Genomic DNA, 27,455 nt, shown 5'->3' on the forward strand with positions numbered 1-27,455 from the left:
TAGATTGGATGGCTTCACCCTTTGAACAGAACTATCTCACTTCTCTGCCTCTGCATCTTGGCTTATGCCATTCACCTCTGTTTGTAATATCTTTCTCACCCACTGAACCAGCCTTCCACCCTTATTTACATGTCCAAATTCTCATCTTTCATCACATTGCTTCCTCAATTAAGCCTCTCCTTATCCCCTTAGATGGATAGGTTCTCCAAACCCACATAGCACTTTGTACTTTGTTTTTTTTCTACCTTGTTTTATAGTTATTTTTCTCATCCCCTCTCTTAGTTAATGAATTTCTTGATGGTAGGAACTCTTTTATTCAATTTTGTACCCCGTTGAAATATCTATAATATGTGCCTAATAAATTGTTAAATTAAAACAAATCTAAAAGATAGGTTTGGTTTGTCAAAAGGAGCTTGTCTCCTTTCATCACTATGCTTCTTAAAGGAGGTAAAGAAATAATTGATTGTGGAAACACTGAATATTTTAAGACATTAGGTTATTAGTGGTATTTACAGAATTAAGGGTCATAAATCTAGGGTTAAAAGGGACCTGAGAGGCCATCTAGTCCAGCCACCTCCTTTTACAAATGAAGAAACTGAGGCACAAGAAAGTTAGGTGACTTGTTCAAGGTCACACAGGTATAAACATCAGAGGGGGCAACTGAACCAAGTCAAGTCTCTTGGACTTCAGAATCAGTGCTCTTTCTCTTGTGCTTTTTTTTGTTTTGTTTTCCTGGGATATAGACCCAGCAAATTTTCATTTCAGTAAGCTCACCTGAAATTGTCAAAAATTTTTGGTCTCCTTTTAGGGTAATAGAACTGTTTGGGTATAGTGATGTCGAGATGGTTTTGTAGATGTCTCTGTAGCCAAGTAGCTCTCCAATTATCTGAATATAGATATGACTAACTGAATATGATATACAATGACACATAGAAGAGAGGTTAGATAGGGTGTGGTTCTGGTATTATAGATGCTTCAAGGACACAGGAATTATAATTATAATAGCTAGCATTTGCATCACACTTTATAAATAGAACCTTACAAATCATCCCATTTTATCCCCATAATAAGCTTGCTCTTATTATCCCCATCTAACAGATGAGGAAACTGAAGCCCAGAGTTACATAGCTAGTAAATTATTGAGGCCTGATTTGAACTTTGGTCTTCCTGATTCAAGGACAGTGCTTGATCCACAGTACCGGCTTCTCCATCTGCATTGATAGAGGGGATAATGAAATACTATTCTCTTTGGAGTGGATTAAATGTTTTGTTTGTTTTTTGTGTGCGGGGCAATGGGGGTTAAGTGACTTGCCCAGAGTCACACAGCTAGTAAGTGTCAAGTGTCTAAGGTCGGATTTGAACTCAGGTACTCCTGAATCCAGGACTGGTGCTTTATCCACTGCGCCACCTAGCCACCCCCTGGAGTGGATTGAATGTAAGAGAGTGGTTGGACTCTTCTCCATCAGGGATAAGTGGGTTTATTTCCATGGCTAGAACCAAGGATGTAGGTAGGGGTGGAACAGGGTAGGAAAGTAATTAGCTTGGGTTGTGCCAGGTGGTAGACTCAGTCATTCAATCAACACGCATGAAAGTCTTGACTTCCTCAGACTTACTAAATATATGACCTTGGGCAAGTCTCTGGGCTTCAGTTGTTTCATTTATAAAATGAGGAGTTTGGACTAGATGATCTTTCAACCCTAAACCTATGGTTTTCTGAATTGATGAGCAAAAAGAATTTAAGGAATTTGTGGAAAAGTGTGATTTTTCTGTTTTTCTCTGTTGGTTACCATGATATTTAGGATGCCAGTTCATTTTGTTAATAGGATCACATGATCATAAATTTAGAGCTAAAAGAAAGCTTATAGGCAATATAGTCCAACTCTCTCATTTTGTAAATGAAGAAAATCAGACCCAGAAAGTTTAAGTGATTTTCCCAAGGCAATATACTTTGTGAGGCAGGATTTGAATTCAGGTCTTCCAGACTCCCAAGTCCAGTGCTATCCACTGTACCATAGTATTATGCCTCACCATTAATGTGGATAATATTGTACTTTGGTTGTGACTTTTTTAGTTGAGGATTTAGCCAACCTTGGCATTGACTTATGAAACTGAATCTCTGGGAAAACATCAGACACCTAACAAAGAAAGGAACAAGAATTTGGAAGTTCTGCTGTTTGTCAAAGGATGTAACATGGCATGAAGTTGCAGGCAGTCTCTAACTTGGTACATTGTGAATTCAATCTGTGAAAATATAATCTCGTTACTGCAAATGTGTGAGGCAAATTAGAGCTGAATTTGTGACTTGTGAATTGGATATGATTAACTCTCACATGCACTGATTTGTTTCTAAATTGGCTTTTTCTTCTCCTGCTGTTTGTACAAATTTCATTTTCCTTGTCTTATGAATTGTTGTTACTGTGTTTTAATGAGTATGATGAATATGCTATATACTATGTGGTTCTCCCATGTATTAAACAAAATTAACATAAGTAAAGTTGTTTCTGAAATGTGCCCCACAGAAGTAAATCACCAAGTATTTTCCTTTAGCATGCCGGTACCCATGCATTGATGTCATGCATTCCTGCCCAGCTTCTGAATCAACTGCATATGGACATTGATACTGATGTGTTTGTCATTCTCTTCACATGATGTTTTGATTAATCATTTATTCTGTTGCAGAGTGACTTGTCTGTGTGCCCAGTTTGAATCTGTGTTACAGCATGGCTTGAAGAGGAGTCGAGGATTAGCCTTAACAGCAGCAGCAATCAAACAGGCAGCGGGATTCTCTAGCAAGACAGAGACAGGTACTGACTGCATGGTTGAGCATTGGTTTGACATTTTGCTCCCCCTTTATAATCGTCTGGGTATTTGGTACATAGAAGAGGGAGGGGGGAGAATAACTTGAATTGTAAGACCATGTTTTGTTTTGTTTTTTTAATTTGGTAAACAGTTCAGTGCTGAATGGACTTTTTCATTCATCTTATTCTTGATGCAGAATTCTCAAAGCCACATTAGATTCTGAACACAATCCAGGATCCTGCAGGATATTTTGGTGTAAAATGTATTTATTTTACAAATGTGGCATGGCTGTTGGCAGGAAATTAATACTTTGCTTAATATTGTGCATGTGAAGAACATGAAATTTCATAATTCTGTCTTTAAAAACTAAAGTCTCATTTTGTGGTAGTTTTTATGTGATGTATTTTAACTTTATGTTGCTAGAGAAGGTTATCCATGTGTGCCTTACTCCAGTTTCTATAACTTATTTTGATATTTACTTTGAAGCTGTCATTTATAATTACATCAGTTCTAGGGAAGAAGTCAGTGATGGTTTAAAAGTAGTTTATATTTCAGGCCATGTCTAGCTTTCCAACATAGTTCAAGATTTTGGAATCTTTCTAAGCATCACGGTAATGTCTGTGTTGCTGCTAATTAAAATGTGCTGTCTTGTGATTGCCATCGTTTCACAGGGGAAATGAGAGCTCATTGTGCCCAATTTTATTGGGAGTGCTTACCAAAACTGTTAAATATTTAGCATCATAGAATATGCCAGGGCTGAAACTGGCCTGGGAGATTATCCAATCCAACTCCCTCACTTTATAGATCAGGTTGCTGAGGCCCAGAGAAGGGAAATGTCTAGCCCAAAGTCACAAGGCCAGTTAGTGGCAGAACTTAAATTAGAACCTAGGACACCTAAGTCTTGTTCTTTCCACTATGCATTTTGCTCTTTTTAGATTCTGCTTTTCCTTGAGGTAGTTTTATTTTATCCTCCTCTACCACAGCTACTCTTCAACCAAATGTAGAGGTTACCTTTTTTCATTTTGAAAGAATTCACACTTCCTGAAGTTAGGCACTATGTCACTATTGCCAATCTACCACAGAGCCTGGCAAATAGTAGGTACTTAATAAATGCTTGTTGATTGATTAATTTCAATAGTTTCTCAGTTTTAGAAATCAAACTATTTACTCCAGTGACTCTTTAGAGCCTACCTAATATGTCAGGATGATGTAAGTTTCTTGAAAGCAGGTGCTATTTGGTTTTTGTCTTTTTTATCTCCAGTGCCTTACACACATTTTAGTAATAATTGTTGAATCCCAAAAGACTAATGATAAAGCATACTATCCATCTCCAAAGAAAGAACTGGTATTGATTGAACATAGACTGAAGCATGCTATTTTTCACTCTTTCATTTTTCTTTTCTTTTTCTTATTTTATCCTTCTTATTGTTATTATTTATTGTTATTATTTTATTTTTTCTTTTATTCAAGTTTCCTTATACAAAATGACTAATATGGTAATGTTTTACATAATTTTACATGTATAACCCACATCTGAATGCTTATTGACTCAGGGAGGTGGGAGGAGAGGAAGGGAAAGAGGGATAAAATTTGGAACTCAAAACTATAAATAAAAATGTTTATTATTCGGGGAAAAAAAAGAAATGTTTATTGTGTTGCCCAGTGCCACACATCTATTAAGTGTCAAGTGTCTGAGATCAGATTTGAACTCAAGTCCTCCTGAATCCAGGGCCAGTGCTTTATCCACCGTGCCACCTAGCTGTTCCCATCATACTACATCTTTACCACTTTATACTATCGTCAAAGTGGACTACTTGTCACCTCCTATTCATGTCCTGCACTTAAGTCATGCTATTTCCTATCCTTATATCTTATCCAGCTTTTTCTGCTAATTTAAAATCCTATTTACTCTTCAAGACCCAGCTAAATTATCACTTTCTCTGTGAAACTTTCTGTGATTCTCTCATCTTGGTTAGAAATGATCTTTCCTTTCTTGTATCTGGCAAAGCACTTTGTGCTTCTCTTATGCACTTTTATTTTTCTATTTTTTATTGTTATTTGTATCAGCGCCATTTCCTCCATTTGATATTCATTTTGATAGTAATTCTCCATGAAAATAGGGACAGTGTCTTATTTATTCTTGCAGCTCTCTAAGGTCTAGCCTTAGTGATCTCCATATTGTAGATGTTTAATTTTACTTTAAAGTAAATTGAAAGTTTAGAGAGATTTCCACTTGTTTCCCATTCCCATTCCCATTTTCTTTTTTTTTCTTTGTATTTTTTCCTTTCCTTTGCCTCCTAATTAGGAACACTCTCAGGTATAAGCCTTAAGGCGACCCTTTTCCTAAGCAAAAGAAACTAATTCCTCAGATAGCATATATCTTATAGGTGGGGCATATATGGTGTCAGAGAGAACTAGCACCTCAGGTGTGAGGGCTTGCCTTGACCTTCCCATGCTGCCCATCCACCTTTAGTGTCCTTCTGGCACTCAACTTTCACCTGTGGCTCCAAGAAGATGTAGCATGGACAGCAACCACACCCTAGTAAAACTGTCTTGGTGGATGGGCTAATCTAGATTGAAGGTAACTGAGAGGCCTCAAACCCATTGGTGAATTATGGGAACATTACCCAAAGCATAGGAAGACTTTCCCTGGTGGAATGGTTGAATAAGAACAATTTGTTCCAATGACCATGAAGGCAGCTGAAGCAGGAGCTGATGAGTGCTTAGGACTTGGTCAGACATCCAAGATACCAAAGCCATTCACTGCATCTTGGGCCATCACCAGTCATCCTGACTTTTGTCCTGTCACTGGATTTAAATGACTCAGGAAGGGAGAATGAGGCTGATGACTTTGTGCAGCCCTGCCTCATTTAAATCCAATTCACATGCAAGTCATGGCATCACTCCATGATGTTGTTGGTCCTTTTTGAAAATGAAGGATGAACAACAACATATTCTATAGGTGGTTTTTTGCCTCCATTTTTATGGTATTTTCATGAGGCCATGAGGCATCTACTGTGGATAGGTGGTGGTGGTAGTATGTGTACTGGTTGATTTTTGGGGACTGACATAGTATTTTTCAGACTTTTAAAAGAGATTTTTATGCATGTTATGTTCTTGTTTCAGCCCAATATGAAGTCTACTTTTAGTGCTATGGTTGAATGTAGGCAGGTGGAATGTAATAACTGAGAATCATTTTGTCTCTGTATCTCAGTGTTTAACACATAGTAAATACATAAATTCTTCTTGGCTGATCTTATATTTGCTCTTTCCTCTCATCTTATCTATCCCTAGATGTCTATTCTTTTCATAATAGAGGACGACTACTTCCTATACCAGGTTTCTTAATATGAGTGCATTTGATTTTTGGGGGGGGGAGGGGCAAGGAGGGTTAAATGACTTGGCCGGGGTCACATAGCTAGTCAAGTGTCGGAGGTTGGATTTGAACTCAAGTCCTCCTGAATCCAGGGCCGGTGCTTTATCCACTGTGCCCCCAGGAGTGCATTTAATTTAATAGTTTATATCATTTTGGAGGAATAAAATGACTTCCCAACCTTTCCTCCCCCTTTCCACTCCTTTGCTCTTTTATTCTTGAGGGTAGAAGAAGCAATCTTCAAATCATTTGCACCAGAATTTCTGAAAGTTTTTTGTGAAGTAAAGACAAATGTAAGGGGTTTGCATAGGGTAGTGCAGGGCAAGAATCTGGCTACAGCTTGAGCTTGGGAACTTCTTCAACTTTATTCATATGCGACCATTTATTTTTGTACAAGACTGTGGAAAGTTACCTAGATCTACCAGAGAGAGTCTAAGTACAATTTCTGAGAGCTGTCTCTGGCCCTTGCTTTATCTTTCCTATTTCCCCATCAAAGTATAGCTGGATTGTATGCATGAATTAAAAATAGATTAATTATTTATCAAAGCTATTATCTTTGTTTTATTCTGATGAACATGTGTTTGTAGCTTTGTTGCAAATTAGAAAAAAGGGAAAACATTTTTGATAGTTTGCCAACATGCCTTTTATAAATCTTGTCTTTAATTAATATTAATTAAACATTCAGGGTATGCTACTTGGTATTTATCTGAGCAGGGTGTAAAACCTGATCCCTTCTATTGTTCATTCAGTAAAACCTCACTAATTTGTACTCATGGAGGAATTGAAGTAGGTTGAGGCACACCTGTGATTAGAAGCAGTCTTTGAAGCCTTAGTGTTAAGAGACAGTAGCAGAGACTGTCACAGAAACAATGAAGGAAGATCTTGTGAAGTGTTTTTTGATACAGTCAGAAAAACTGAATGAATATCTTGGGTTATTGGAGGAGATCTTGAAGAAAAACTTGCCTATACTAAATAATGGGAAGGTTGGTAAGAAAAAAGGTGATTTTAGCTCTGATTAGGAGAAGGATATCTGTACCAGGTGAGCAGCTTATTTCTTGTGTAGGCACCTACCTTGTGTGATTTTTTATTGTTACAAGGCAATCTTAAAAGATTTCCGATTTGGTTTTCTGAGGCTAAACTCAGTGAGGTACAGAGGTATAGTATAGAGAGGTAGGTAGCATCAATGTAATGCTTCTCCTGATCATTATTTAATTTTTCTTATGACCAAGAGCAGTTTGAGTTGGTGAGAAGTTTTTATTATATAATATTTAAAAGGAAAACTTTTATTACTGTCAGACTTAAGGCAAATATAAGATTTGAATAAAGGTGTTAAAGACAATTATTATACATTGAGGATCTTAGAGGACCTATTAGAAAATACAATGGCTTTACATTGCAATTAGGTTACCATTGTTCATTAATGGTACTTGCGAAGTACTTCAAATTAATTTTTTTCTTTTGATTTTTAAAAATATTCTTCTTGATTACTATAGGGTTTCTGTTATCTTTTAAGAAAGGGTTAGATAAGTCAAGGTAAACTTCAACCTAACCTCTGTCCAGAGGAACACAAATTCCAAATGGTAGTTTTTGAATTAATGAGTCTTTGCTACAAAGGTGTTTTTTGCAGAGAACAAGTACATTTATTTGTGATGTTTACCCAGTCAGCAACTAGAAAAATTCCTTTATAAAAATCACTGATTGCTTATTCAGCATAACACTTCTGTAAAAATCATTTCTTAAAGCTTTTCTAAAGTATGTTCATTTATGTGACTATCTAGTCTTTTCATTTACCCCATCCTCTAACCATACTTTGATTTTTTGCAGTAAAGTGCCTGTTATAGAACACACTATATATTATGAACACACAAATAGGAAAAAATGGACAAAAATATAGTTTTGGAGGTAGCTAAGTCATTATGTATTGTAAACAATGTGTAGTAAACAATGAATATTTATTAAGCACTTATGGATGGGCAGAGTATTAGGGTAGGCACTGATCATATAGTCCAAATGCCAAATGTATTTTTACTTAAAAGACTATTTTATGGAAAACTTGCACAAGGGAAGTGCTCACATGGAAGTCAGAAGAAGTGGTATGAAGATGCTCCCAAAGTCTTGAATAACTTTAATATCGATCGTGAGACATGGGAGACACTGGCCAGGACTGCCCTGCATGGCATGCCGACATCAAAGAAGGTGATGTGATGTATGAGCAAAGCAGTATTGCAGTAGCTGAAAAAAAATGAGATGCACAAATCTAGAGACATCTCCATCCCAAATGTTCGTATGTACCAAAAACCCCAAAACAAAAAAACCAAATGTTCATATGTACTATTTGTGCCCGACCTATGGTAGAGTGTTCTGAGCTTGTATTGAAGTGATGAGCCACAGCTGAACACACTATCCCTTGATCCCAACATTATGATGTCATTTGTCCTCTTTGGGTACAAAGGACAAATAACAACAAAGATGATATAGAGATGAAAAGATGGTCCTTATCCTGAAGGAGCTTGTAATCTAAAATTATTCTCTTCAATTAATTGGCTAATATTTATTGAGTGTCTATTTTGTGTCTAATGCCTAGCCCTGTGTTACATAGGCATTATGGAGATACCATAAAAATAGTAGAACTGACATTCAATAAATGTAAAAATTAGATAGGAAGGTGAGACCAATGAATGAGTATTTTGGTCAACAAAAGAGGATGTTCTATTTCTTTTGTTATTTATATTACTAAGTTTTGAAGATAGAAAACCTGAGTAGGTCATATTATTATATATAGCTCTAGAACACACCTGAGGAATCTATTTATTCTAAAACCTTTGTTTTACAGATCAATTTAATGTTAAATTGATAAAGTTGCTCTTGAGAATCTACAGAATCTATGTCATTAACTTGCTTCTGTCGGGATGGAATATAGGCAAAGAAAGGACATTTTGTCTTATGAATTCATATACTTATAAGAACTGAATTCAAATTTTAACTTTCCCATTTTCTGCCAGGGTGCTATGTTGAATGAACGATCCAGTGAATTTTATTAGTATTTTTGCCAGTTGCTGACTAGATTTCCTATACAAGGGAGTGTATTTGTTTTTCACCAACTCAGGGAACAAGTTTGTCCTTACAAAAAAGATAAAACTAAAACAAACACCCATAAAATTCTGATTAGAATCACCCACAGTTTCTTTTTCTTTTCTTTTCAGATTGATTTAGTTAGTTCATTATATTTATCTCATATTTCAGTTTTTTATTTTGCCTTCCTGCCTTATCTTTCATAAATTTTTTTTTGTTTCTATGGTTAAGACTTTGTACATGTCAATCAGTATGTATTTCTGGGATAGTGAGACTTTGTATATGTCAGCTAGTATGTGTCTGTGGGACAGACTCTGCAAATGGAACATTAACTGAGCCCAGAATTTATTAGGAGGAGGAGATGATGCTAGATTGTTTTTGATAAATTGTACAGTTCTTTTAATGACCCCAAGCTTCTCCCTGAAACAAAGGACCATCTTTTTCAACATCAGTTTTCTGGTTATGTACAATTTGAAGTCATAGAGTGGACTCTGAGAGATTGAGGTTGCAGATCACTCAAAGAGCAGTGGAATGGTGAGTATAAGCAGGTTTCATCATATTACCAATGAGAAATTAGACTGGAAAAATGGTATAAAGAATTTCAGAGAAAAATATGACTAGAAAAAAGACCAACTAATCCCATAGCACAAGTGAAGGACAACCCACATGCAACATTTGTATCCATACAATGTTAAGATATCTAAGAGAAAGCTCCCGATGTGCTAGGTAAGCCCCCTTGGGTCAGATTAATGAGAAGCATGGACAATTCTTTTTTTTTTTTTAGTGAGGCAATTGGGGTTAAGTGATTTGCCCAGGGCCACACAGCTAGTAAGTGTCTGAGGCTGGATCTGAACTCAGGTACTCCTGACTCCAGGGCCGGTGCTCTATCCACTGCACCACCTAGCTGCCCCCAGCATGGACAATTCTTACAGGATGGACAGGTGTGGGTGGGTTGCAGTCTTCATTGCTGGAGGGAGTACTTATATTGGTGAGATTATGCAGATTCATTGGAGTTTTTGAGACTTTGTCAATAAAGGCCACTTTCACAGTTGGGAAATCTTGGCCAGAGGTAATGAGAGTCAGACAGATTATATTTGTCTTTTTGTGGAGTGGTGAGGCATTTTTCTAGGGGTAGGCATTATTTCTCCCTCAGATCCTTCTGGGCAGGTAAATTGTACCAGATTCTTCAAGGACAATTTGTTGTAACTTGGAACCTGCTTGGGATTCAAATAATTTCTCTAGAAATTGAAGACTGTTGTGTTTAGTAGAGTCTGATTTGATTCCTCTCAGAATTATTTATTTGCTGGTGAAATATGATGTTTCCTCTCCACAATTCAGTGATTATATCTTATGACTTTGTATATTCTTTTCCTTTTAGTCTTATGCATTATTGGTGGTATCAATAAAAAAAGTAGGTGACATACTTAAAGAAAAAGAAGTTTTTAAAGGCATGTATCTTTGGAATAATGGCCACAGATGATTTTGATTCAGCCAAGAATATGAAATAATTAGTTTTCCATTACTAAAGACCCAGTGTTTTCACAGTGTGAATGGGTTTGCCCTGGTAAATTCTCATTGATGAAGCATACCTTCTGTTTCTTTCACCAGGAAGTGGGTACAATTGCTGAGATAGGGTGAGCTCTGAATTTGTACTGATTATTAAAGGAAGAATTGAGTATTGGAAGAGCATATACAAGATCAGTAGAGGATAATCCATAGCCATTATGAGGAGGGCAGAAGTTGGAACATAGTGATTCTTTACACAGGCTATTTCTTTGTACCAGGATCACTACATCATGGTAGGTCCAGAATGTTTCAGTGGGTTAGAATTGGATGCCTAAATATTCAGCAGAGACTGCGTTAGAAAAACAAAGCCTTTACAATTCTGCTGGAAGGAGAACAGAAGAGGATGAAAAAATAAAAAACAATGCTAGAGTAGAGTATAATGTTAGCAAAACCCAGGAAAGGAGCATTCTTTAATTTCATATTGTTTAACCATAAACCACTAGCAACAATTCAAAACACTGACATCATTTTCAAAGCTTAACATGACTAATTATTAATTAACATGAATAATATTAAGAACATATCAAAGAAATTATTTCTGTCCATGCTGAAATTTATTTCAAGTACCATAGTTTAGGATCACATTCAAGTTGTTTTTTTTTTTAAGTGAAGCAATTGGGGTTAAGTGACTTGCCCAGGGTCACACAGTGAGTAAGTGTTAAGTGTCTGAGGCCGGATTTGAACTCAGGTACTCCTGACTCCAGGGCCGGTGCTCTATCCACTGCGCCACCTAGCTGCCCTCAAGTTGGTTTTTAAAGAGCTATGAATTCTAGACTATAAACAGAGTGGCTCAGTAGTTATAGTGAGTGTAGACTCTTGTTTGAGGACCATGGGTGTCAGGATGAGTGTGTTCCTTAGGTGTTCTCTTCTCAAAGTCAGGGTGCCAAAATGAAAAACATCAGGACTAGAGAGTCAGGAGACATACCTTCTAGAACTAGCTCTTCCTCTTTACTGTGTGCTCTGGGGCAAATTAGTTACTCCTTCTGAGCCTCCAGTTTTGTCATTTGTTAAATAGAGATAATACCTTCTTGTGCAGATGAAAAAAAAGATGAATATGAAAGCACTTTTAAACTATTTTCCAAAGTGCCAGTAGTTTTTTATTATTTATAGAAATCCATAGTCTAAATATGTGTTAGCAATATTTTATGAGCTGCTAACATTTTAGAAAGTGATCTACTTGGTCTACTAATGCAATTCAACGACAAAGACAAAACACTCTGCTCTCCAGGGACTTAGATTACATAGATCTGGAGTTACAACATATATACAGATAATCATATACAAGATAATTTAAGGAGGGAGAGATTGTTAATAACTCTAGGTGGGGAGAAGGATGGGAGAGCAGAGGGAGCATGTAAGGCTTCATAAGAAGTAGCTCCTAAGTTGAGCTTTGAAGAAAACCCAGAATTCTGGGAGCTGAAAGTGAAGAAAGAATGCAATCCTGGCATTAGGAGGTTGTCTGGGTAAAAGGCAGAGAGATGGAATACTGACTGTAGGTAACAGTTAGTAGGCCAGTATGATTGGAATGTGGAGATTATGAAGGAGAGTAATATATCTAGAAAGGTAGGTAAATTGAAGCCCTGTTATTGAGGGTAAACTTTTGTAAATTGTTTAAATTTGCATTGTTATAAAAACTAAAAAAAAAAAAACCCATTATCAAACTTTTTTTCTCTCTCCTCCCTTCCAGTCTTCCCAAATTTTCTTGAAACTAGTTTTCTTCATTTCTTTTTTTTTTTGGCAGGGCAATGAGGGTTAAGTGACTTGCCCAGGGTCACACAGCTAGTAAATGTCAAGTGTCTGAAGTCAGATTTGAACTTAGGTCCTCCTGAATACAGGGCTGGTGCTTTATCCACTGCGCCACCTAGCTGCCCCTTTCATTTCTTATGGAACAATAATATTCCATTACATTCGTATACCATCATTTGTTCAGCCCTTCTCCAACTGATGGGCATTCACATAGTTTCCATTTCTTTGCCATTACCAAAAGAGCTACCATAAATATTTTTGTACAAAGAGGACTTTTTATTTATTTATTTAATTAATTTTAGTGAGGCAATTGGGGTTAAGTGACTTGCCCAGGGTCACACAGCTAGTAAGTGTTAAGTGTCTGAGGCCGGATTTGAATTCAGGTACTCCTGACTCCAGGGCCGGCGCTTTAACCACTGCTCCACCTAGCTGCCCCCAAAGAGGACTTTTTAACATTTGCTTTTAGACTTTAGATCAATAAATTGTAAATTTGACATTTGTTGAGTAAGTTAAGTTAATCATTTTATCTTTATTCTGGCATCAGTTTTTGATATTTAGTTTCTTTGGTATGTTTAAGTCCTCAGTTCCTCAGGTCTTATGTTAAAAGGATGTCAGATGTGGTTTATATAGCATACTTTATTTGATGGGATTGTCAGATACAAGAATAGATATAAACATTGACACATTCAGATTAATTAGCAAAAGAGTGACAGAAAAGAAAACCTCATTAAAATGTTGTTGACTTTTCAGGGGAAAAATGATTTTGTTAAAAAGAAAAATGTTAGTTTCTGGATAATCTGCTTACATTAGGAGAATGTTCTACTGATCTTTTTTGATCAAAAGAGGAAGTCTGCTTTTTTTGGTTCCCTGTTCCCTTGACAATTTTCAGTTCTCTTTTAAAATTTCTGTTATGAAAATACAAAAAAATATTCTTCTTGGGGAATAATCCTGAAAGGATGGCTGTTGGGGCTGTAGAGAATATCTTTAGGTGTGTAAAAGATGAATTCAGATACAGATTCTAACACAAGTATAAGATTGCTTAGGGCCTGATAATTCATCCAGGAACTCTCTAGGCCATTTATTTTACTGTAAGAGTTTTGGACATTTTAGACTCATCATTTTTAGCAGATGGAGACTTGGGGGCAATGAAGGGAAATGAAACTCAAGTGAGGCAAATTTTGCTAGTTTTTAAGAGTTGGTGATAGGGAAGATTTCAACTTTTTGTTGCAAATGAGACACAATGGGAGCCATCTATAAGGTTGCTAAAGGAAGTTTGAAGCATATTTGGTGGGGCTTTTTACTAATGCAGTTATAGAAAGTATAGTGTGGTTTTATGGTGTAATGGAAAGGGAGCTTTTGGTTCAATTAAGCAAACATTTAATTGCCTATACCATGCAAGAGACTAGATTCTAATCCAGGTGCTTCTCTACTACCTGCATAAGTGGGATACTCACTCTTGATTTCACTAATATCTAGTTTTATAAAATAACAAGGTTAGATTATGCCATCTCAGTGCCTCCTTCCATATTTAAAATTCAGTAAATGAGTCTAGAGCTATTTCATCTAATAAAGGCCCTCTACTACAGCAGGATTCTAATATATTTAATATAAGTATATATTTCAGTTATAAATGCTACCAGGGCCCTTCCTTCAGTTCTGTATCTACACCTATCAGCATTTCAGATTATTGTGGATTCTTTTGTTGGATCAGGATTTAATGAAGAGTGGAATGGAATGATGTAGTAGGAAGAACCTTTGCCTTCAAGGCAGAAAACTTTGGTTCTAGTCCTAGTAATATTGTTGACCATTTGCAAATTATTTAAACTCTTTAAATGTGTTTTCTAATTTCATCCTCCTAACTGGTAATAACATTTTTCACTTTGGTCCTCTTAAGTCGCTTGTTTTGCTCCAACCCATGTTCAGAATTTTATTTTCCAAATTACATGTAAAAACAAATTTTGACATCAATTTTTTAAAACTTTGTGTTCCAACTTCTCTTCCTTCCTCCCTTTCCACCCCCCCACTCCAAGAACTTAAGCAATTCAATATAAGTTATACATGAGTAGTCATGGAAAACATTTCCACATTAGCTAGGTTGTAAGAGAACACAATAACACCCATCAGATTGGGATCTCCTTGAGAGAAGGGGAAATGTCTTTTGCCATTCTTGTATCCCTAGGACTTAGCGTGGTGAGTGAAATGTTTTGCAAATTTTAAAACATTATATACTGTGAGATTTAAAATTGGATATAAGGGGGCAGCTAGATGGCGCAGTGGTTAAAGCACTGGCCCTGGATTCAGGAGTACCTGAGTTCAAATCCAGCCTCAGACACTTGACATTTACTAGCTGTGTGACCCTGGGCAAGTTACTTAACCCCCATTGCCCCGCCCCCAAAAAAAATTGGATATAAGAGCATTAAACTCCCCTTTGACCTTTCCCTTATATATCTCCCAGACCAGTAAGAGAAAGAAACCTCTGAGCTTTAATTAGAGATGGATTAATTAGCTTTTATTGTTTGGGAATTAATTAGACAACAAAAGGTGAAACTGATTAGGGAAATAGGAAAGTAGAAATACAAATAAATAGTCTTAGATCTAAGCTTAGTCTATATTCTTTATAAAACTCACTGAATGCCAAAGCTACCTCTCAGGCTGAGAACCAGCGTCAAGCACATGTTGTCACCGAGGACCAGGGCCGATCACCCGAACACGCCAACCTGAGTCAGTGTGTGTGAGCAGAGCGAGAGACCACTTCCATTCTCTCCTCCTTTTTAAGCTCGCACCCTGGAAGTGGAGTGCTTGGTCACGCTCTCCTGAGCATCAGCAGGCACACGGCTGTTCCTCACGGTCTCCTCCCCAAAAGGGCAGTCCTTCAAAAACTGGCGGTTAGATTTTAGTTAAAAACCTTCATTTTTTTTTACCACAATACATATTAGTTATAAATATTATTAAAATTTTTAGATGATAAATTTCATTAATACAAGGACTGTGTATCTAATTTTTGTATCTTCCCTGTCACCTAGTCTCAGAGCTCTCTTCATAGTTGGCACTTCATGTGAGATAAGAAATATAGTAGAGGGCAGCTAGGTGGCACAGTGGATAAAGCACTGGCCTTGGATTCAGGAGGACCTGAGTTCAAATCCAGCCTTGACACCTGACACTTACTAGCTGTGTGACCTTAGGCAAGTCACTTAACCCCAATTGCCCTGCAAAAAAAAAAAAAAGAAAGAAAGAAATATAGTAAACTAAAAACCAGCTCTACTGGGGAGAGGACTCTCTCACTTCCTCTTGCTGGAAAAATTGGAAGGTAGTTTGGTATAAGTTGGGTTTTAGACCAGTTTATACTCTACATTTCACAGTAAACTCCAAAAAATTAGAGGGGCAGCTAGGTGGCACAGTGGATGGAACACCAGCCCTGGATTCAGGAGGACCTGAGTTCAGGTCGGACCTCAGACACTTGACACTTACTAGCTGTGTGACCTGGGGAAGTCACTTAACCCTAGTTCCTCAGAAAAAAAAAAAAGAAAAGGCCGGAAGTTTGAATCTTTAATACTTCTGTGTAGATAATGCTTATGTGTGTGGATGAACTAATATTATATATTTTTGTTTGTTAAATAAAAAAGTTTCTGCATGAACAGAATCAATGCAGTTAAAATAATTAGAAAAAACAATGTAGACTGGTGGAAAATTCTTCCATCAAGCAGCATTGCTAAAGGTCTAACATCCAGGATCTATAGGGAATTGACACAAAAAATATTTTATTAGCAGTCATTCACCATCCAATAAATGGCCTAAACATATTACTAAACAGTTTTCAAAATAAGAAATATAAACTGTAATAAGTAAATGAGAAAATGCTCCAGAGCATGAATTATAAGAGAAATTAAAATTAAAATAATTCTGAGGTGATATCATATCTATCAAACAGGGAAAGGTGGTAAAAGATGGAGTCAATATTAGATAGGTTGTAGAAAGTACATTTTTTGGTGAAGCTGTGAATTAACCCAGTGGTTCTAAAAATAATTTAGAATCCTGTGAGGAAAGTTTTTAAACTGTTCATCCTTTTTGACTCAGTGATCCTAGTAGCAGAGATATACTATAAGGAGGTACAAGTGAAATGTTTGCTATTTGAAAATAAATTTAAAATGATATCTTTTATACTAGCAAAAAACTATAAACTAAACAAGTCCCCATTAATTAGGGATGGCTAAACAGATTGTGATATGACTTATAGCATACTATTATGTTGTAAGGAATGATAAATATGAATTTAGAGAAATATGGGAAGACTTGTATGAACTGATACATGGTGAAAAAAAGCAGAATCAGGAAAACTGAATACACAATGACTACAGTAATATAAATAAAGATAACACTAAAAAATAACTGAATTTTGGTCAAATGCAATGACGTACATTATTTCCAAAGGACTGTTTTTGGAATATAATTCCTTTTCTGGGAGAAGTAATGTATTACAGATGCAAAATGTCATATACTCTGGTGACACTGTATCAGATAATTGACAACTTTTTTTTTAATAAAGAGGAAAATATGGGTAAGAGTTTATTGGGAAGTGATAGTTGTGAAAAAATAGCTGCAAAACATTTTTAAAAATCTACTTGAAATTGGAGTAATCATTTACTAAGGGGGAAATAAATTGAGTAAATGACTAAGAATGAAATGCAAATACATTAGAGGAAGACATTTCAGGACATGCAACAGAAAGATACTACCTAAGGGACAGAAACTCCCAATAGTTAGGTCCAGAATGGCATTGGCAAGAGAAATTAATAAATGCATTTTCTTTGAATAGCAACCTTACATAGATGGGACTTGGAGCCAGTGATAAGGTCCAGAGGTGCCCAGGAGATGAAGGTTAACAGCCATTCTCTAGGTATAAAGGAAAGCAAATGTCTAGATTGGTGAAGACAAAGATACTTAATTTGCATTTAGAAGTTTATGTTTCTTTTAATCCTTTTTCTAATTGGGGAATTAAGTTGCTAACAAGAAGAAAAGAATTCTGTCCTCTATTTTCTTAATAAAGAATTATATTAATGTGGGGAAAGAAAGTGACAGTAATTGTAAAACATACATACTAATTTGAATGAAAGACAACTCTTTGGAAGGTGACCAAAAACTAAATGGATAGAAAGAAACAAGTAAATAGCTTGTAGTAAGGAAAGATTTTTTTTTTAATGACAGAGAACACACACACACACACACACACACACACACGGATTGAGGAACTTCCCATTTTTGTTAATTTGGAAAATTATTCAATTGTGTATCTTGATCCTAAAGTTTTGTTAAGTTGGTAAGGATATTCAGCTGTGCTGTTTCTTCATATTTTCCTTGATATGATACTCATTTTATATTGAGGCACATATATGAATATGTAATATACATATGTGTTATTATATTTATTATATATATTTTCTTTGAATAGTGAATCTGAAAGGTACAACAATTTTATATTCCCTATGTAAACAGTGTAAACTCTATACACTAATATCCATGAGAGTAAATAGTCATCTAAATTTTGCAAAATGGATTCAAATGAAGTGGTACATTGGAACCATGAAATGAAACATAAAGTGACTTGTTTTGACTGAGTCTATACTATGTACATGATATTGTACTATGGAGCATACAGAAATTAAATATGTGTGACCTCATTTTTGCTCCCTAAATCACATAGGGGATGGAATTATTTTCCTTTTGTAGAATGCCATATATTTTAAGGTAATATCCATGATCCCACAGAGGAAGGTCTGCCTTGCTAATCTTTCTGTGCACTTCAGCCCATTGCAGCTGGATTAGAATTTTATTGTTAGGCTCATGAACTGCTGACAATGTAGTGTAGTGTTATAAACTTGTTCTCAGTATGTCCAGTATGTTCCTCTGAGGCAGGAGAATTTGGTTTACTCCCCTTTATGGGAATGGCAAATGTTAGGGTTTTCTTTCCTATGTAGGTTTGCAGGGAGGGCATATTGGAGCTACTCCACTAATAGATTCCCATCTGATACAGATTTAGAGTCAGCTTTGCAGTTTTTCAGGTATTATATGTTTTTTGTTTTGTTTTGTTTTTTGCAAGGCAGTGGGGGTTAAGTGACTTGCCCAGGGTCACACAGCTAGTAAAGTGTCAAGTGTCTGAGGCCGGATTTGAACTCAGGTACTCCTGAATCCAGGGCCGGTGCTTTATCCACTGTGCCACCTAGCTGCCCCCCAGGTATTATATGTTTTTAATTAAACTTGGAGAGTATTGGTAACTTTGAAAAGACCTCCACTGTCAACCAAACTGCATTAAAAATGCAGTGCCTGACAAGGAATTGGAAATTGAAGGGATGCCCATCAACTGAGGAATGACTAAACAAATTGTGGTATATGAATATAAATGGAATACTACTAAGATATGATGAGCAGGCAGATTCCAGAAAAAACCTTTGAAGATTTACATGAATTGATGCTGAGTGAAATGAGCAGAACCAAGAGAACATTGTACACAGTATCAACAACATTTCGTGATGATCAGAGGTCCTAGTAAACAGTAATTCTTTGCACTTAACCCTCATTGCCCTGCCAAAAAACCACCACCACCACCACCAAAAATCTCCAAAATAAGTCTTTGCCCACTTTTGGAATTAGTGCTGCCTTTAAATGCAAGAAATATCAATGTATACAATATCATAGTTCCTAAATTAAATTTTGGAGCCTGTATGAATTAAGGGGTAGGTAAACTGAACTTTGAATAAACTGCATTAGATTTGTCAGTGGCAAAGGAATCCTCCTGGGATAATTCTTATTATCTCAAGCATTGCTGGTGACAAACTATAGAAAATTGTGTAGCAGTGAGCAATTTCCTAAATTGAAGAGTGAGAACACGCTGAGAAATGTTTCACCTGCATTCAAGGTCAATAGTAGGTGATTACAATTTCTAGAAAGACTGGCTATGCTGGATGGAGTAATTTGATTTGAAGTGTGATGGAATAACAGATGGTTTATCAGGTGTATTTAAAAAAAACTTTTTGGCCAAGTAGCTTGGGCATTATGCATAACATTCCTTCTGACCAGGCCTCTCTTGAAAGAGAGGCATCCTGTGGAAAGAATACCATTGGGCATGATTGGGCTATTATACATTTCATAAGTTAACATGTAGCCAAAATGATCCAGGTCCCACAGGAGGGTGATATACCCGACAAGAGTATGTCTAGGCATCAGTAATGATGATGGTGCTGTCCTTTACCTTTTGCAGAGCCTGTATTTTGGTACTATGTGAAGGAAGTCCTGAATAAGCATGAACTACAGCGCTTCTACTCCCTGAAAAACATCAGCACAGATGTGGGAAGAGGGCGGGCTTGGCTGCGCTGTGCCCTCAACGAACACTCCTTGGAACGCTACATCCACATGCTGCTGGCAGACAAAATTAGATTGAGGTAACTGGGTGGCTGGTGGCTTCAAGCAGCCCTACAGACCCTGTACTCTGAGGGGGTTCCCTGCAGGTCTGGCTCTTGGACACAGTCCAAGGGCTTTTATGTGGGGAGACCGGTTTCTTTAGAAGTGAATGTGGCTTTTATTTCCTTGACAGTTTAATTTGAGGTATTTTTTTTTCTTTTTTTTTTCTTTGAGATATTTTGAAATGTCCTACTCTTAGTCAGAAACTAAAGGGCTTGAAGAGACAGTTTTGGAAACGGTCTCATGCTCTGCCTTTCCTTATAGGTTGTGTGCTTTATTAACATCCTTATTAATATTGCTAGCAACAGTAGCTGGCATTTACCTTATGTTTTATAATTCAAAAGAACTTCATACATATTTTTCTTTAATCCCTTTAACCCTCCTGTGCTATAGGCTTTTTGACATTTTTATCCCCTTTTTATAGAGGTAGAAAGTGAGGTTCCATAGAAGCTGAATTATCCAAGGTTGTACAGTAGAATAAATCGTTAAGCCAGGATTCAAATCCAGGCTGTTTGGTTACAAGTGTAAGGCTCTTACCATTATGTAAATTTTTTAATTTCAGAGGTTAAATATAAGACAAACTTTAATAAATGACTTGATTTAAGATCAGTGAAGAACTATTTAGCTCCCATCTATTGCTCTCACAAGGGGCCCAATTTTTTATTCCCCCTTTGAGGTATCACAAATTAGCAGAGTTGTAAACCCAAATTCAATTTGATATATTGGAATAGTTTCTTAAAATAATGAATTAATTTTAAGCCAGGCTAAGGGATTTGGAATTTATTTATTAGATAGTAGAATGTGACTGAAAGTTTTCAAATTGATAGGGATGGGGTGGGGAGGAGTTGAATGATCAGAGCTATGCTTTGGGAAGATTATATATAAAATATATAGGAGAAATTGGAGCTAGGAAGACTAATTAAGAGGCTGTAATACCTCTATGGAGTGGTAATCAAGGCCCAAAGTGGGATGGCAGCAGAATGTGAAGAAGGCAGTGAAAAAGAGAGATTTTGGAAGTAGAATCAGCAGGGATTTGTAACTAATTAGTTGTGGAGAGGAAGAGACAGGGAGACATTAGAGATCAATCACTGAGATATTGAGCATGAGTAATTGGGAGAATGGTGGTTGTACCATTATCAGAAACAGAATTATCTCCAAGGTTTTTTCAAGCTCTAAAACTATTTTCTAGGTAGAGATATCCATTAGGCAGCTGGAAATGTGGATCTAGAGTTTAGGAGAGATGTTGGAGCTGGAAATAGGGATTCTGAGTCATCCTATCTACTTACAAGAGGCCTTTGTAAGTATATGTTGAAAGGAGACCTCTGAGAAGAGGGCTGAAGACAGGACATTGGTTAGGGGGTAGGGGGAAGGAGAGAACCTAGAGAAGATAGAGAAGAGGTGAGAGAATTAGGAGAGTCCTCTGTTGTGGATCCTAAGAGAAGAGAAAATACCAGGGAAAAAAGGAGGTTGTTAGTAGGATTAAAATGCTACAAAGATGAAAGGGTAGGTATGAACTGATAAAAAGCCTTTTTCCATTGTATGATAGTTGGGACAGCAGCCATATTGCAAAGTTTGAGGATGGAATAGGTAGTGAAGTAGAAGCAACCAATATAGAATACCTGTGATATCTTATCTTAGATTTGGAAGAGATCTTACAGGTCCATTAGTCAAATTCTCTTTTTGATTTAATAATACCGTCTTAATATCCCCAAGTCACTTAATCTTTTTGAATACTTCCAATTCCATTGTGGATAGAAATCAGTACTTCATGATGTGGCATATTCCATAACATTCTCTTTTATAAAAGTTTGGTAGTGAAGGGAAACAGAGATTGGTGTATGGGCAGAAGATAGGAAGAGCTTGGGTTTTTTTTTGTTTTGATTGTTTTGTTTGTTTGTTTGTTTGTTTTTAAGGAGAAGGTAGATCAGAGCATATGTGTGGGCAAAAGGGAAAGAGCTAGTGGTGAAGATGAGATCAAAGATGCAAGAAGGACTAAGGGGCAAATGCCCGTAGGCTCTAGGAGGAGACAGGATCCCAAGTGGAAAGGTTAGCCTTGGAAAGGCTAATTTGTTTCCAAATTACCAAGTGACTGGTTCAACAATTCAGACATGAAGTTGCCTTATAGGTCTTCTGGCCTCCTTTATTTGTCCTCACAAATGCAATAGCTTATATTATCCTGCTGTTTTAAAAAAATCTTCATTGGCTCTATATTACATATCTAGTAGTGTTCAAAGTTCTTGCCTGGCATTCACAGCCCTCCAAAATCTGCTGCCACCCCATTTTTCCAGCTTTCTCTTAAGTTATTCTCTACTGTACACTTCTTCATTCATGAGCACATCTTGTCCTTTTCCACCTTTCTGGCTAGAATGTTTTTCCTCCCTACACCTGTCCTTTAAAGCTCAACTCAGATTCTACTTATTCCTTGAAACCTTCTGTGACCTCACCCCTCCCAAGGGCAACTTTCTCCTGTGGTTCTCTCAAAACACTTGGTTTTATACTTATAGTATTCTTTGCTGGTGCTAGAGTACCAGGCCTGGAGTCAGGAAGAATCATATTCCTGAATTCAGATCAGACCTCAGACACTGGCTAGCTGTGTGACCCTGGGCAAGTCACTTAACCCTGTATACCTCAGTTTCCTCATCTGCAAAATGAACTGGAGGAGGAAATGTCAAACCACTCCAGTATCTTAGCCAAGAAAACCCCAAATGGGGTCACAAAGAGTTGGACATGACTGAATAATAGCAACAACAACAATATCCTTCTTGTGAAATGTTGTGTAGTATAGTTATCTATATTTGTATCTATCCTTATACTTGACTCAAAACTCCATGAGGGTAGGAACCATGTCTTACCTAAACTTATTATGTCCCTTAGGGCCAAATTAAATTAGCTGAACCAGCATAGCACTCATATATCCTTCTGAGAGGTACACATGCCTCATAGACTCTTTTAGTGGTTTTTTGGTGCTCAGATTTTGCTCTGAAATATTGCATATGAATATGCATTATATTATGTATGTGTGAATCTTTGCATACACATACATATATATGGAGAGAGAAAGAGGGAATGGTGGAGAAGGGGGGAGAGGGTATAGTGGAATTAGAGGCGGCCTTGGAATAAGGACACCCCTAGGTTCAAGTCTCACCTCTGACACTTACTGGCTTTGTGACTCTAGACAAATCCCTTCTCAGTGGTCCAAGCCACTCTATATCACTATAAGATTACAGAAAATAAGTTGCAGAGAAAGTTCTCATCCACATTGGTAGAGGGAGTTTCTCACTTGGCTCCCAACACTGATGAAATCACAGGTCTGGCTCTCTTTTCTCCTCCCCATAGAACTGTTTATAAAAAGGCTTAAAGAGCCCGTAGAGGTCTCTGGCAGCTTTCTCTGTCTACTCCTGTTCAATTAGCAGAACCAGTAGGCCCATTTTGTAGTTCTACTGTGGTTTTTGGGTCTTGGTTTGTCTCTCAGAGGGAATTTTTGCATGGTAGTTACCCTTAAGTCTGGGACTCTCAGTCTAAAGCTCTATAAGTACTGCATTTACATATAATATCTATTTTAGTTCTTTATGGTTTGGCCTCTCAAGAGACCAGCCAGGAAGTCACAGGATCTATGGGTTGTAGATTCTGTAATTATCCTTTGTTGTATTAGTAGTACCTACCAACTATCAGATACCTCTATATGTATAGTATCCACTTTAGCCAGAATTATGATATGTCAGAATTTCTAAGATGAGTTTTCTAGGTGTTTTTTTAATTCATTCAGTTGGTTAATAAAATTAAATAGCTATTTCTCAAAGTACTTCCAAAATAGTCTACCATAGATTGTTTTGCATTTCTCTTTTGTTCGGCAGCATTTTCTATGAAGATTGGGCCTTTGTGATGGATGAGGAACGGTCCAGCATGCTCCCTACCATGGCAGCTGGTAAGCCTTAGAGTCTTAACCAGTAGTGAATAGATCCTGATTTAAAGGCTTTTCTGGACTTGTAATTATTTGCATAAGAAAAGGTTGCAGTTAGTCTGAACTGAGTTATGAAAGTGTAGTTAATAGCTTCTTTTTAATTAGAAGGGATATTGATACTTTTCCCAGTTCTTCAGTGACCTAGAACACATTTGTTACTGTCCTTCCTATAATGAAATACAACTCTTAATTTGCTAAACAAGAATTCAGTAACAGCAAATAAATAATGTCGAAGATGTAGCATGCTATCTTACTCTTACTTTTTGTGGTTCAAATTAGTTGTTTCTTTGACTTTTGAAAGCTCCTTTTCAAAAAACCTCAGAAGTTAATGCAATGAAAATAAAGAAGAGAGCTCCAAGTCCTTTGATTACTGTTACTTTTCTAGTATGTTAAAAACTTGACAGGTTCTACATATTATGGAATCAAAGAAAGACCATTGTATAAGCTAGAAAATGTCAGTGTTTGATCAGTATTTGCCTGCACACATAGGTCATTATGGATGGAAATCATTTCAGCCCAAGTGTCTTCCCCTTCTTGCTTCTTATTTGCAGCTATTTTAACAGGATACTGGTAAGGCCTCAGGTGGGCGCTGGATATAGCTGCTGAGAGCCAAGGTAGAGGGGATTCAGTTCCTTGTATGCTCAGTATAGATTAATTCCACTTTAGGGGAAGATTTTTAAACAATAACTTTTAAAGGTAAGGGCATATGCTATAATTATAACACAGGTGGTAGCCTGGGTAGAAGTTCTTGCTTTTCTTTATTATGTTTAGAGATGTATGCTTAGGAATGGATGCTACAGTTAGCAAGCTTTTCTTCTTCGTCATCAGGTCTGAATTCTATACTCTTTGCAATCAATATTGACAACAAGGACCTGAATGGGCAGAGTAAGTACACGCCAACTGTCTCTGACCTCCTAAAGGAGTCTACTCAAAATGTGACCTCCCTGCTGAAGGAATCCACCCAAGGTGTGAGCAGCCTCCTTCGAGAGATCACAGCATCTTCTGCTGTCTCCATCCTAATCAAACCAGACCAGGAATCTGACCCTTTACCAGTTGTATCCAGGAATGTCAATGCAGGTAAGTATCTTGTTGAAGATGGACTTCAGAGACTAATATTAGGTTAGATAGAGGGGTTTGAGGTAATGTCCTTTTTGGTAGTGAAAATTAAGGGTATAAATTGTATGGTGCTATCTTGGTGAAAAGCTGCTTTAGCCATTGGGTTTATTTTAGAAATATCATTTGGAAAATCAATGTATGTTTATTCTTTTTAGAATCTAAGTGGAGTGCATAGGCAGTGATTCCCACTTTGTTGGAATTGTGCCATTCTCTTCTTGTTTATTTGATATTGTCTAGACTTTCTCTTTAAAAGTGCCATAATATGTGTATATTTTACATATACATACATGTTATTTAAAAAGTTATTTATATTTTCTATTTTTACATCAGTTTTTTTTTAGATATACTCCTATCCCCTTCAACCTCCCCCTTCCCTAGATATTTTATTTATGCGTTGAAAATTTTTTTTTTCTTTGAAAACTTCATGGTCTTCATTTAGATTATTGGAGAGGATGGCAATCTGGGTTATTACATGATCAGGATCAGGAATTCAGGACCCTCATGTATTTAGGGTCTTATTCCTGGTGTTCTCTGTTTCTTAAAACTTAACTGGGGGCAGCTAGGTGGCGCAGTGGATAGAGCAGCAGCCCTGGAATCAGGAGGACCTGAGTTCAAATCTGGCCTCAGACACTTGACACTTACTAGCTGTGTGACCCTGGGCAAGTCACTTAACCCTCATTGCCCCACCAAAAAACAAACAAAAAAACCCAACGACAACAACAACAAAAAACTTAACTGTAGCCAAATTGGAATTTCCAGTAATGTATGCAAGTTGTGACCTGTGGACCAAATATGTGTTTTGTTTTGTCATAGGCTCATATTTCTGATAACTAAACCCTTACTTTCTGATGCTGGAAATATTTAACGTTGGCTTTTTAAAAGGATACTTTATTCCCTGGCCTTTCTGACTTGAGAACTGATGCTCAGGCTTCTTTTAGCAGATAAACCAGAACATAGGATTTTCTTTACTGGTGATTTTAAAAGAATCACAGACATATCCATGTTTTTGAGTGATGTATGAAGCACAAAGCAACATGGCTTATTTTTTAAGCCTACTAGAACGTATATATCCAATTGAGGTTTGCTCTATCATTCCTTTGGGAGGCACTGAATTATTCCAAATATGTTGTTATTTCTTTAGACATTTGGAGAACTTTGGAAATTGCCTTTAGAACCTTTGGCATATTTTAAAAAAATGTCTTTAGGAGTATTATATCTTTGCCTTTTGCCTTTTGTAATAGACCAAGTGTCATATCTAGTGAATAAGGTGAGTGATAAATCTGGTAAATCTGTTTTTTGGTAAAAATAAGAGCATGCTGTGATGATAATATAATGAACATGGACTTATCTTACAAAGTTCATAATCTAGCCCATAAGGTAACCTAAAAGGAGGAGTTCCACCAATGTTTTGAGTAATGATAATATTGTTTAGGTAAGTATATAGTTTCTTAGGGTGATTGTTTTAGAAGGCAGTGTTCATTGGATATACGAATTCTGTTAAGGAGTGCTTTATTACTTAATAAGTATGCTATACCTTCAGCTTTGTGGAAGAGAAGGGTAGATTAAACAACCTTTTGGGGAATTTTTTGGTTCTGAATCATCTAGTTTTTATATTGTTTTTTTTTTTTAAAGAAGATTTAGGGAATTATCATAAGATAAGGTAGTATTTTGGTTGTCCTGAAGACTTTTTGAGAAGTTTGTAATGTATTTTTTCTTTCGACAGATACAAAATGTAAAAAGGATAGGAAAAAGAAAAAGAAGGTAACTAATATAATTTCATTTGATGATGAGGAAGATGAGCAAAACTCTGGGGACATTTTTAAAAAGACAGGTGGAACAGGAGAAAGCTCAGAAGACAATTCAGATCGTTCATCAGTTAATATCATGTCCACTTTTGAAAGTCCCTTTGGGCCAAATTCTAATGGAAGCCAGAGTAGCAACTCTTGGAAAATTGATTCTGTGTCTTTTAATGGAGAATATGGATACCAGAAGCTGGATGTGAAGAGTATTGATGATGAAGATATTGATGAAAATGAAGATGAAGTTTATGGAAAACCACGTGGGCAAAAAAGCATGGAAGATCACACAGAGGTTTCTGAGAAGTAAGTTTGATTTTTTTTTTTTTAAAGAAATGAGTTCCATGTTAAGTAAGTACTTCAGAGTCAGTTTTCATTTGCTCTTTAAAACATTTGGTAGAGATGAGAATGTAAGCTGTTCCTTTTCTTTGAATGCTACTTAATTCCTTTCAAGTATTTTGCTGTGGAGCATAGGGATTGTCTTACCACCTTCCTGAGAATTAATAAGATCAAAGGAGCATATTCTGAGGTTACTATTAAAAAATTAAGCGTGGATACTTTGACATTCTTGGGA

General features: G+C 36.7%; 1 protein-coding gene across 1 annotated transcript in view; it reads left to right on the forward strand.

The window, feature by feature from the left end:
- Positions 1-27,455, forward strand: part of SNX29 (sorting nexin 29) — a 673,154-nt gene that overhangs the window by 53,467 nt on the left and 592,232 nt on the right. The window contains exons 4-8 of the mRNA XM_043964582.1: positions 2,680-2,804; positions 19,809-19,989; positions 23,863-23,933; positions 24,798-25,046; positions 26,809-27,187. Coding sequence (XP_043820517.1) covers positions 2,680-2,804; positions 19,809-19,989; positions 23,863-23,933; positions 24,798-25,046; positions 26,809-27,187 — 1,005 coding nt within the window. The remainder of the gene's footprint in view (positions 1-2,679; positions 2,805-19,808; positions 19,990-23,862; positions 23,934-24,797; positions 25,047-26,808; positions 27,188-27,455) is intronic.

Source organism: Dromiciops gliroides, chromosome 1 (genome assembly GCF_019393635.1).
Source record: "Dromiciops gliroides isolate mDroGli1 chromosome 1, mDroGli1.pri, whole genome shotgun sequence".
Taxonomy (NCBI): domain Eukaryota; kingdom Metazoa; phylum Chordata; class Mammalia; order Microbiotheria; family Microbiotheriidae; genus Dromiciops; species Dromiciops gliroides.